Source organism: Cryptomeria japonica, chromosome 10 (genome assembly GCF_030272615.1).
Source record: "Cryptomeria japonica chromosome 10, Sugi_1.0, whole genome shotgun sequence".
Lineage (NCBI taxonomy): Eukaryota > Viridiplantae > Streptophyta > Pinopsida > Cupressales > Cupressaceae > Cryptomeria > Cryptomeria japonica.
In genome coordinates this window covers 693144563-693158211 of record NC_081414.1, presented here as the reverse complement: position 1 = coordinate 693158211, position 13649 = coordinate 693144563, and the positions used below count along the sequence as shown (strand labels likewise).

General features: G+C 35.5%; 1 protein-coding gene across 4 annotated transcripts in view; it reads right to left on the bottom strand.

Moving 5' to 3' along the window:
- Positions 1-13649, bottom strand: part of LOC131076579 (squalene synthase 1) — a 121047-nt gene that overhangs the window by 86325 nt on the left and 21073 nt on the right. For all 4 annotated transcript variants that reach the window (XM_058013827.2, XM_058013824.2, XM_058013829.2 and 1 more), the window contains one exon: positions 6918-7119. In XM_058013827.2, the coding sequence (XP_057869810.2) occupies positions 6918-7112 (195 nt within the window). In that variant the 5' untranslated portion in view covers positions 7113-7119. The remainder of the gene's footprint in view (positions 1-6917; positions 7120-13649) is intronic.

Genomic DNA, 13649 nt, shown 5'->3' with positions numbered 1-13649 from the left:
GGTTAAATACAAAGCCGATGGAACCCTTGACAAGTACAAAGCTCGTTTCGTTGCTAGGGGGTTCTCACATAAGGAAGGCATTGACTATGAGGAGACTTTGAATCCTACAACCTGTTGACGTGTCTAAAGTCGCGGAACTACGACTTCATCTAGCCAACGCAGAATAGAATGTACTCGCTGAGTATCCTATCCTCTCTTCAGATAAGGAAATCCCTAATGCTGTTTCAATTGACCAATGGGGACGACCTCAAGGTTTTGATTGTCAGGTCTTGACTGCAGGATAGCTTAGTGGTTGATGTGTTTTGCTAGAAACACAAATGGGTCTTACGATTTTGTAACAAGCTGGTCTGTTACGTTTCTCGAACTGTGTAATAAAGAGCAAAGAGGGAAGGGATAGGAGATTTAAAACTAACAAGACTGGTATGCGGGTAGACGGATTCAACATAACCAGTCCCTGCTTGGCCAGAATAGCTCACAACCTTGCAGGAACGGTGCAATCTTCATAGGGACTTGGAAGATTTTCATACTGCAAACACACGGCTAAGCACCCAATACTGGCGCAGCCTAGACAGACACTTGCAATTGAACTAAGCACAATCAAAGGCTTAGGTTAACCATACAAAAGGATACACAATCAGTATATCCTCAATGGTATGAGCCTGAATCTATCAAATACCTGCACACCCAAAACAGAAAGATCTATCTAAAGTGCTGAAAGAAACCATGCAAACAGGATGAAAACAAGACAATAAACACCAAATCAATGTCTATATATTCATTTTAGCTGCCTATTACAACAATTTTTGCAGCATCTCTATGCTACTGCTAAGATCTAACCTATTCTAACTTCTAAAATCTAACTATAAAACTCTAACTACCAAAATCCTCTAACTGTCTAACAATCTAACCCTCTAACTGTCTAACCACCAAAAATTCTAACCCTTTACAAAAGAAAGGCCTCTGCCTTTTATAGATTTTACAATTTTGAATCGAAGGGCAAGATGGACTGCATCCAAGGGTTCTGATCGGCCTTCCAGAAGCTGGCAACCTTAACCCATGCCTAATAAACTTTGTCATCTATCCAACCACTATCCCAACTACCCACAACTGTTTGGCATTAATTTAACTCCATCCGGTAGTTTGGACATAACTGACCTATGTCCCCTCTGTTCCAAAATATCTTGAGTGGGGCCCACAAGCAGTTTTACCATAAAACAGTTTCAGTTTTTAGAAACTGAACTTCTGGAATTAAATCCACTTGTGCACTTTTCTCGATAATGCATAGACTTGCCGCATTCAAAGTGTTCTTTACTCTTTGGTCCCGGTGGTGGACTTCTTCTTTGTTCAGCGGCACGCTTCCCAATGCTCAGTTCAGATCTTGCGCTCCTGCAGCGCGTTCCTGCATCTTCTTCAGCTCAACGCCTGGCCTTGATTGCAATCCTTCTTCGATTTGCGTTTCAAGCTTTCTCCTAGTTCTCTGCGATGACGTCCTGCGAACAATCAATCTCACTTTAATAAATCAATTTGAAAAATTAAATAATTTAATTAAACAAATATTAAATTTTAACGTCTGGCTTCGAGAAGCTCTTTGTGGGATGTATCTTTAAATGCCCTCGACCGCTTCACCTAAAATGTGAGGTTTTAGCCTGATTTACCTTTTACGTTTTAAACTCCCTTTTGGCAATTTCGGGTTCAACAAGTAAAATTCAAGTTTTATTTAAAATCACAATGTTTGCCCACTCAATTTTCGGGCTAGGAGGCTACTTTGAAATGTTACAAAATTAAAACGCCTTGCCTCTATTTTTATTTCGGGCTAAAAGGGCACTTTGAAAAGTTTTAAAGTTAGCGATTTTACCTTATTTTGCAAACTTTAATGCCTTACCTCTCATTTTCCATTTTCAGGCATTTTGCAAAGTTTATAAGTTGAAACGCTTTTCTTTTCTTCCCTTTGCAATTTTACTTTTCGGCCTAGACAAAGAATTTGCGAAACTTAAGTTTTCCTTTCTTTAAGATTTTTGAGCTATAAGGCGATTTTGAAATCTTTTGGTTTTCGGCTAAAATGGCCAAGATGCGATTTTACTCTTCATTCTTCTTTTTCGGGCTAAAAGGGGGTTTTGCAAAGTTATAAAAAATAAATGCCCTACTTGTCTTTTCGAAATTCGGCCTAAAGAGGCCTTTTGCAAACCTTTTAAGTTAAAGCCTTTCCTTATTTTCAAGATTTTTGGCTAGTTTGCAAAGCTTATGAATTAAGCGTTTTACATCATGCAATTCTTTTCGACTGGGGAGGGTTTTGAAAAAACTCTTTAAGTTTTATGCTTTCCACTTATGCAATTTTCGGGTCAAAGGGGGCTTTGAAAAGTTTCCATGTTAAACGCTTTTCACCCTTTCCCATTTTCGGCTCTCTGAGCCATTTTAAAAGTCGGCACAAAAGGTTATTTTGGCGAGATTTTGAAGTTTTTCGGCTCCTTGAGTTGTTTTGTAAATTTCAGCCTGGAGGGCCATTTTGCCAATCTCCTTGTTTTCGGGCTAAAGTTCGCGATTTCCATTGTATGAAATGGCGCAACTTGGATATTTTGCCATTTTCGGCTCATGAAGGGGGTTTTTGGCCTGTGAGTGCCTTTTGAAAAGTTTTTAATGTTTTAACACTTCACTTTCTCCCTCCGCGGCTTCGGGCTTAGGAGGCCCTTTGCAAATTCGAATTGTTCGACGCCTTTCTCATTACCTTCGCGATTCTCGGGGTTGGAGTTTGCAATTTGGCCCCAATTTGGCTTCAGCGGCATTTGACTTGGGCTTTCTACCACGAAGATCTCAGAGACGGGGGTCCCCATTTGCAGAGAATGGGGGCGAGGTGTGCAATACGCACAACACAACCAAGATGAGTACCATACGGCTCATCCTTGCCTTAGCAACTCAATTTGGTTGGAAAGTCCATCCGATGGATGTTAAGAGTGCATTCCTCAACGTTGAGTTGCAAGAAGTCCACATGACGCAACCTCCAGGGTTCAAGGTTGTTGGAAAAGAACATCAGGTGTGCAAACTAGTGTAAGCACTCTATGGCTTGAAACAAGCTCCTCGGGCTTGGTACATCAAAATTGACAAGTACCTCAAAAATAATGGCTTTCAGAGGAGTCCATTTGATTCTAATCTGTATGTCAAAAACACTGGTGGTGCAAATCTTATCCTTGTTGCCTATGTTGATGATCTCATTGTCATTGGTAGTTCAACACTTTTGATCAATCAGATCAAACAAAGTTTGTAGCAATCCTTTGACATGATAGACTTGGGACTTCTGCACTATTGCTTAGGTGTTGAAGTTTGGCAAACTGCAAGTAGTATCTTCATATCTCGATCAAAGTATGCCCATGTTGCCTATGTTGATGATCTCATTATCATTGGTAGTTCAACACTTTTGATCAATCAGATCAAACAAAGTTTGTAGCAATCCTTTAACATGATAGACTTGGGACTTCTGCACTATTGCTTAGGTGTTGAAGTTTGGCAAACTGAAGGTAGTATCTTCATATCTCGATCAAAGTATGCCCATTATCTGTTGGACAAGTTTCGGATGCAAGACTGCAAACCTGCATCCACACCTATGGAGAAAGGGCTGAAGCTGACAGCCAAATCAGATTGACCTGTGGTGGATGAATCAGCATTCAGGCAACTAGTGGACAGTCTCATCTACCTTACTGTTACTAGGCCTAATCTTAATTTTGCAATGAGCTACATTTCACGCTTCATGACAGCCCCCAAGGCTAATCATCAAGTAGCGGCGAAGCGTGTGCTATGATATGTGAAGGGCAGTCATGATTTTCGTCTTCTGTACAACAAGAGTCACGATCCTAGACTCATTGGTTTTACAAACTCAGATTGGGCAGGTTTCATTGATGATAGAAAATCAACCTCTGGGTATGTTTTCAGTTTCAGATCTGGTGCAATCACATGGACCAGCAAGAAGCAGCAGGCAGTGGCTCTTTCCTCGACAAAAACAGAGTATCAAGGAATAGTTAAGGCAACTTGTAAGGCAGTTTCGCTTCGGAGGATGCTTACAGACATGCAGATGTCTCAAGCAGATACTCCCCTTTACTGTGACAATCAAGGGGTGCTCAAACTAGCCAAGGATTCAGTCTTCCACGAGAGAACCAAACATGTTGAACTTCATTGTCACTTCATTTAGAAGCTGGTTGAAGACAGGTCAGTTCAGTTGCTATACGTTCCAACAAAGGATCAAACAACAGATATTCTCACCAAGTCTCTGAGCCCAGACAAGTTTGTAGAATTTAGGGGGGCAACTTGGTGTAGTTGACAGATTGACCATTAAAGGAGGGTTTTAGAATAATATCTTTATTATTTATTATTAATGTTCAAAAATGTAACATAATGTACATATTAGTTAGTTTCTATTTTTCTTCAATTTACGATTGTTTCTTTATAGAAACATCATCTTTGTAATTCTTTAAATGATCGTTTGATCATTTCATTAATTCGTTCAATATTTTACCAAAACAGGTTCATCAATGAAAGAGTTTGCTAAAACCCTCAGACAAAATGGAATGGAATATTATGCGGGACGATTGAAATTCCTATAAGGCACAATGTTTGGTGACAATTTAATTCTGACAATTTTCAAACGATTCAACTTCCCAACTATCATATATAAGGTAGATTCAATGTTTACAAAAAGAAGAAGTTGGCTGTTCTCAACAAGTGTTTTTCGACGAGATGGTGGATGAAGAATCATGTTGTTTGAATTGCAATTGAACTCCTAAATTACTATAATTGTTAAACTATGAACATATTTTCAAATGGAATGAAATTTCAGAGTAGTTATTTGCATATGTGTGAGTCGTTTGGCTGCTTATTCTAACTGTCCAATAAGACCCTTAGAATTTAAGCTGCACCAATCTACATTTTATTCTACTGCCTAAGGATGGAACCCTTGAAATTCCTTGTGTTTGAGGTAGAACAATCCATCAAATGGATGAGATTGTTGTTCAAAGCTTCAAAACAGATTATAAATATGGATTAATAAGGAGAATTGATCATAGTTATAGTATTTCAAAATTCAACGTACAAATTTATCAGCTAAGTTCTTTTAAAAGCTCAAAATTTTTGGCTAAACTTCTTGAATTTTTCCAAGTTTATAGATAATTTTTTGAAATAATCAAGTTTTTCAGTTACATTCTCAAAATAATCCAACTTTCCTCCATGTTAACAAGTTGTGATAAGACACTTTTCATAAATATAAGCTCTAAATGCACATTTATCAGGCAAGTAGCAAATTACAGATCATTTAGTGGCTACCCATAGAGCTCTACAAAAGCTTTGTGTTTGAACTTGAAGTTCTATTTAACATTGAAAATTTCTAGGTTAACAAGTTGTAATGAGACATTTTTTTCACAATTATAAGCTCTAGAAGAACATTTATCAGCCCAGAAGCAAATTGGAGTTAATTAGTGGCTACCCATAGAGCTCTACAAAAGCTTTTTCATATTTGAACTCAAAGTTCTATTTATAATTAAAGATTTCCAGTTTTTCACCAGAGAAAAGTTTGCACTTAATAAGAATTTTCGATATCACAGTAAAACGATAAGTTCTAAATGCACATTACTCAAACTAGTCACCAATCGGAGTGCATTCTAGTGGGGATAATTCACATAGATAGTTAATAGTTGACCGTTGGAGTTTCAGAACATCTATCTTGAACAAAATCAATCATCCAAAATCAAAAAAGTCTCATGTTACGAGAACATTATCACCCAACCAGAGAATATGATCAGCATCCAAAAATGTACTCATCATTGCAAACTTAGAACCAACAAACACAAACTATTCAGTAAAATGTTATTTTTCCAATCTACAAACTCTAGATGCACATTTTACAGGCCAGTTCCTAGCCATAGTGGCTATATATAGAACCCTTGAAACACCTTAAGTATCAAGGAAAATTGTCAATTGCTTATTTCCAGGTTGCCAGTTTGAATCTTCAAAATTGAAATGAAAAGAAAAAAAACTGGTGAACTAAACCCTATTTAAAGCATTTCAAAGAGCTAATTTTTCAGCTAAGTTTTGAAATTACAAATTTTCAAGTTCTTTCTTCAAAAATTTCAAGTTTTCATAATTCACAAGTTGTAATAAGAGATTTGTAGAAAGCTAAATTCTCTGAGCACATTCTTAAAGCGAGTGCCAACCCACATTTCATTCTACTGGCTAGCCATAGAAACCTAGCCAGATAAGTTCTTGAAATTTTTCAGTATTTTTCCATGCTCATGGCTTGTAATAGAATTTTTTAACAAAAAACTGCTCTAGATGCAGATTGTTCAAGCAAGAGGCAAACCACTTTTCATTTATTTTAGCTTATCATAGAACTGTAGACAATTTTTTACATAACATGTCTGAAGAAGAGCTTTATACTTGAAAATTTCCAGTTTTTCAGCATGGACTTGTTCAAAATTGGTATAAGTTTTATACAGCCAAGTGGTATAACAATCTGCAAGGCAATGATAAAAGGTAGAATGAAATCGAACATCTGATCTTGAATCATCCCGGCTTTCAAAAGGACAAAATAGAGAGCAAGAAAAAAAAAGTATCACATTACCGGATAACCAAGAAGAAAATCATCATTGCAAAACTAAGAGACAGCTTACACAGATATGCTAGTGGATGGACATTCAAAAAGGCTATATTTAAGTGAAAGGCTTTTATGGCCAATCAGAACTATAAGCTCTAGCTGCGCATTGTTCAAGCTAGTGGATAATTATAGTTAATTCTAGTGGCTAGATTGGTTTTTATACACATGTCAAAATTTTGTACTGAATGGATTTTTATTTTATAACCAAACTAGAGAAATTGAACCTCACCAATCCACTTCCACAGTGAATACATTTGTCACGTGAAACAGAAATGTGTCCACTTACAGCATTGCGAAGCTCAACTCCCAGCTGCTGAATAACAAAGGCAAAGCTCCGAGAGACCTTGTGTAGCATTGTGTAACAGAATGCCAAGTCTGGATCCGAAGGAATTTGCTTACTGGCATGCGTTGCTGCAAACTTCATTTTCAGCAAAGCTGGCAGATCCTCCGGATGCTTTAATATGGCCCCAATGCTCGACATTTTTAGCCTAAGTAAACACATTGCACAGATATTTACAATCATAACCTAGTACAGCAAACCTTAAATCAAGCAAATCATGTAATCAATATTCTAAATAAGTAATACAAACTTCTCAACATAAATGCAATTTTTCTTTTCAACTCAATGTTTCAAGTAAGCTACCTTGCTAAACCTTGGGGAAATCAATACGATGAAGATATATCTTCTGATATTAGACATGACTTTTCCACAGTCCATGCAGATTATTTCTAGCTTTTGGATGTAACTCTGTTTTTTTTTTAGATTTTTTGCATCGATGTTTCAGAATTCAGATAACTGAGTGCAATCCAAAAAATTGATGCAAGAAAACAAACCCAGTTGAATCAAAAGGCTAGAAATCATATATGTTGTGATCCAAAACCACAATGTAAAAATCTTTGAACACAGATTCTCCACAAGAACTTTATTAATTGCAATTAATCAATGCTGTAAAATGTAAATGTCTTTGTGTAGTTCATAAGTTTTTTTCTTTTTTTAAATAATTATTTATTTAAAACATAGTCTTAACTAACAAAATGTATCTTATATTATTTTAAATAAGAGACAAAACATAGTCTTAACTAACAAATTTGAAGAGATAAGAAACAAGGTTATTAATGGACAAGAGTTAAGTCACTAGCAAAGGATGGATCATGATCATTTATCTTTCTTCAAACATTAATAATGTTTAGGTTTTTAAGAACACACTCCAAGTCAATTTAATCATATCCTCTTCATTTTCTTCTTTAGCAAGGGGTTGATTGTCACAAATAGGGAAATGATCAAAGCAAGATGAGAAAAAATTTTGAAGGTCGTCTAATCACAAGGCTCAAAAATTGCGAAAGGAATATGAGATGGTTGAGACGAACCACAAATAGTTTGGTCCCTAGCTCTTCTTGGAGGGAAACATAGTCTTAAGTTTTAACTAACAAAATTGAAGAGATAACAGACAAGGTTGTTAATGGACAGGAGTTAAGTCACACACTCTTAGTATTAATAATGTTTGGGTTTTTAAGAACACACTCCAAGCCAATTTAATCACACTCTCTTCATTTTCTTCTTTAGCAAGGGGTTGAGTGTCACAAATAGGGAAATGACCCAAGCAAGATGAGAAAATTTTTTGAAGGTCGTGTAATCACAAGGCTCAAAAATGTCGAAAGGAATATGAGATGGTTGAGACGAACCACAAATAGTTTGGTCCCTAGCAATTCTTGGAGGGGGTTCAGAAGCATGTGACTAAAAGTCATGTCTACCTTGGGCATTCTAACTAGATCCACATCCACATCCACAAGAAAATGAGTGATCTCTAATAGAGAGAAAAGTTGATAACACTGTAGCAACCATACATAATGAATCATCCCAATGATCCAAAAGCAAATGCAAATGAGCCACCTCAAGTGCAACTTTAGTCACTTGCACTTGAATTTGCATGAGAATATTGGAATAAATCATAGTTTGTCATAAAGAAAGAAGTGAATATCAACAAAACAACTAGAGAAAATAACAAAATTTATGTCCATTCAAATGCTAAAAATAATTTTGACCCTAAAAACATGTCAAATCTAGATGATCTTAGCAAGAATTTTGTGTTAATCTCTGAAAAGAAGTATATGCCATGAAAATGGTCCAAACCCAAAAGGTCTACAAGAATTAGTAATTCAATTTCAAGTAACTTGGGTCCTAGGAAAAAATTAGAATAGATGCTTAAAATTCTCATGTTTTTAACAAAATGAATAGGAAGTATTGATAATGCCCACCTAAATCAACTTGGTACCAATGGGAAGACTTTGGTAGATAATACACAAGGCAAAATAGGTGAGTTTCAATTTGAGGATACTTGACCAAACAATTTGAAATATATAATACCAAGAGCCCAAAGAGGATTGCAATAATCATATATGATTCAATTTTGAAACCATATAAAGGTGAGAAGAAAACCAAGCATATCCCCTATAAGGTCTAAAATTATGAAATTGTGTATCTAAATACCACTTCCAATCTTTCCATCATCGTTTAAAACTTCTCACCACAATTTTGTGAATCATATTAAGAGGAATAGACTCAAGAAAAATAGAGGACAAATCAAAATCTCAATTAATAAGCATGTACTTCAATGTGGCCTCTAGTCAAGTCAAAAGACTCCTAGTAGAGCTAGAGAAAATTTCAGTGATTCCTCTATATAGAATTCCAATGCACACACCCAAGGCATCTTAGCAAGGGGTAAGTCTCTCTATCCATAGTACAACTTGTGGAGATCTACAATCTACAATTCTTCAGAGTAAACCAATAATACTCTAATCTATTTAACTAATCCATAAACACAATCAAATATACGATAGAAATCAACGACTTAGAAAATAAACACATCAAACTCCCTCATTGACTCCATGGATGGCTTATATTGTTCTTCTCTAATATTGTGTTGCGTGGCTCTTAGTGTCACATTGGCATTCCTGCATAAGGTAGACACAATAATTCTAAAGATAGTGGTTAAGGAAAATTAGGAGAAATGGGCTGAATTTATAGATTCTAGAGGATGAGAATGGACGGTTGAGATTCATTCTGGAACAAAATTGATTAATGGTTGAGATTGCTTGAGACAAAACTAATTGATAGTTTAACTCATTTGATTGATGAGTTGACTAGATTGATTGATCAGTGAACTGGTTAGATTGATTAGATGACTGAGTTGATTGATCTGTTAACTATTTATCAAGATTACTCTATTCCAAAAAGTTGATTGAGAGTTGAAAAAGGAGATTGAGGAGTTAACTGAGTTAACTGGGGAGATGATTGAATAGATTGCTCAGTTGACTGAATTGATTGCCCAGTCAAACTGAAAGTCAGTGGGAGTTAGAATTTCAACATGTGCTATAGGATTTTGACATGAAATTCACATTTCATTCTCATTTTAATTTAAATTTGGATTTTCAAAAAGTGAAATGCACATGTAATTAATTGAAATTTGATGAAATTGGAATTTAGGGAATTTTGAATTTGAAATTTGGATTAGAAGAATGAATTAGCTAATTAAACAATTTGAAGAAATTATTTAATTATTTGAAATTGAATTTAATTAAATAATAAAGATTATTTAATTAAAAGATTAATTCACAATTAATTAAATAATAAATATTTAACTAATTATACATAAATGGTTAAATGATTAAATGATTAATAAGATAGAAATAGAATAATTAGTAATGTTGAGGTGCAATGATTAAAATTAATTTGGAAGAATTTAAATAGTTTAATTAAATAATTAAAGAATTATTTAATTAATACGACAAATAATTATTGTAGATTATTGAGACATTTTTAGGTGTCTACAATATCCTCCCTCATTTTGGATAAGAACAATGAATCACGTAACACAAATGAATCGAATAATAGGTCAAGAAAGCAATTTAATTGAAGCATTCAAGGCATTTCATCCCACCATATTCTCCATTGTGGCAACCTTCAAGAACCTTCATCCAAGCATGTCTTTTATGATTTTCTTTTAGGTCTTTTATGGAATCATGCTATTGCATCAATATTTGCAATCATCTTTAAAGAAGCATTTGCATCATCAAGGCATAAGACATTTTCATTCTCAAATCTAGTCTCTCCTATATATCAACACACTTTCCTTTCAAGTTCATTTCAATTCAATTTCAAGGTCGATTCCAAAACCGAGGTTTGACTTAGGCAAACCCCTTTCTACCCAACATTATCCCTCTTTTTTGCGTACAAGAATAGGTGATGGACCGAGTGAAACAAGTACAAAGCAAGCAAGTCGAGATCTACAATCTACAATTCTTTAGAGTTGAAACTATCAGGATTGGGCCGAGTAGGGTGCCTCAGTCCTAGGAACAAGTCGAGTTGGGTGGCCCGGCCCCTTTAGTTTTGCCAAAGATTTGTTTTGCGGTTTAGTTATAGTCTAATCTACTAGATCTTCTTCCGGAATCATTCTTCTAGTTCACTATTTTCCAGTGCACACAAAAAGGTCATCTTGTCACCCTATTTTCCATCCCTCTTCCTAAATTGTAGAGTCACATTTCAACTCCCACCAAGAGGGACCATTGAATTCACCTTGTTCCTAAGAACATCTTGGGCCAAGTGAATCATTCTCCCTCATAAACTAATTAAAGTAGAAATAGGCCTAAGCTTCCTAGTTTGCCCATACAAGCTAGTGAACCCTATTTCCCCACATTACATTTTGGTGAACCCGATGTGTCCTATAAGTTTCCATCTTCTAATTTTCAAATTTGATTTGTGTGTATTGCATTATTCATAATGGAATTCATTAAATCCAATTGGTTTGCAATGTCACATGTGATTACATTGCTTCTTAGTTACATTATCAAAATCATGTTTGGAATAATGGTTTCTTTCAATTCATGTTGCTTATTCATTCATAGTATTATTGCATATGACATCATTATAATTTCAAAGATATTTCCTTCTTACAAATCATTTCTCAAATCTTTTATCCATGTTGTATGTTATTTTATGATGTTATTCTTAAGAAAATGCATAGCACATGTAGATCACATTAGAGCTTTTGTAAAAAGGGATAATCCTAGAGATGAAATTTAAATAAACAACAATTGTACCTCACCTAGGTTATCTTTTGTTAATGAGGCTCAAGTCCATGCTCCAAGGCCCTCTCCTTGCAAGGATGCCTTGGTGCAAGAGGGACAAGCTAAGCATGTTAATTTAACCACTTCAATAACCTTAGATCCTCCTTATTCTCCTACATCTTATATTCGCCATCAAAAGATTCTAAAACAAGATGATGTTATGCACTTTATTCATGATCTATCTCCTAACATAGCATTACGAAAAGATACATATTTAGATGACCCTCCTTCCAAACATACCAAAGAGGACATGAATAATGATGATAAAATGGAGAATCTCCCTACAAGGGATATTCCTTTCGTAGCGTCCTAAAATTGCACCCTTGTACAATTTTGACCGCATTGGTTCCCTACCTTAGCGTTTTCACCCCTTGGCCTAATTGGGACCTGATTATGCTCATAGCCCTCATGAATTGCATCATTTTTTGACTTTTCCTATGTATTTTTCATCTTATCCTAGCCCTAAAAAGGGGTAGGTCCAGGGCGCCATGCTCAGTTCCCCCCCTAAATTGGGCTCCATTTGACCCCTTGGTCCTATTTCAAAATTCAACGGGATTTATCTCTTTGTGTTGACTTGTGTCGGGAAATTAGCAATTTATCCGACGAGCAAGTATATAAAAGGAGGATTTCCCCTCTCATTTGAACATCCACAAGCATCCAAACATTAAATCATGCACACATGAGATCAAGCAATCAAGAATTCAAGAGTAATTGAGCATTAATCAGTCTTCCTTCAAGCCTTGGAACAACAATTAAGTCAAGAATCAAGCATTGAAGTAGACATCATCCATCCCATTTTTTTGAAGACTTCATCAAGCCCTAATTTTGTGTGGAGACAAAAAAAAATCACAAGTATATCATTTGATTTTCAGTCATCATTCAACATCTCCCTCAAAAGGAGAACTTTCCATTACAACGATTTCAATTATCTTTTTCATGGTTAATTCCAAAACAGGGGTTTGACCTAAGGCAAGCCCCTATTCCCAACCTATTTCCCTTTCTTTCAGTGTGCAGGAAACAGGTACAAAGTTGTACTCTTCAGAATAGGCATAATTTGCAAAGATAAATCAACCCTCTTTGGAGTGCGAAAAAGTAGGAGGACCAGGGTGACGGGCACACCGGTCCCGACATCTTTGGAGCTTTTTCGAGGATCAAATTTGAATCTGTATAATCTACTCAGATCCAGGTGCATTCAAAAATTTGATGATTGTAGCTCACTGTTTCTACATATTTACCTTCATTTTTCAGCATTTCAACTGAAAAAAGAGGAAACCCCCAAATCAATCCAATCATTATTCAGTCTTAATCTTTGTTGACTTTTGACTGAATCTATTAGATTCTCCCTCTTTTGAATGTAATGGTCAACTCAAGCAAAAATTAGTAGTTTTTTCATATATCTAATGGTGGAAACCCAAATTTTTCACCATTACACCTTCGTCATCTACTCATCCCTTTGGTCCTTCAACTTATCCTTACACAACAAATTTTAAGAAAAATCATTATCAAAGTCCCTCTCCTTCACAATTAAAATCATCCTATGAGGTTGGTTACGATATCATTTCAAAACAAGGCTATAGAGAACAAGAAGTTGGAAAACAAGAACAAGGAATCAAGGTCCTTATAGATCTTCCCTTACAATCTACTATATAAGCTTTAGGATATACCAATCATCAATAACTATGGATGATCTCCGTAAGGTTCAAATACTCAAGGAGCACTTTGCAAAACATAGAAATTATCATTCATCTAAACATGCTTCTTAATCAAACAATCCTCCTCATTATTTGTTAATCCCTTTACCACAAGAAAACAATCCTTTTTCTTTAACTAGTATATCTTGCCCTATATATCAAGATACAAGACCTATCCATATTGGTAATTAAGAAAAACTAGC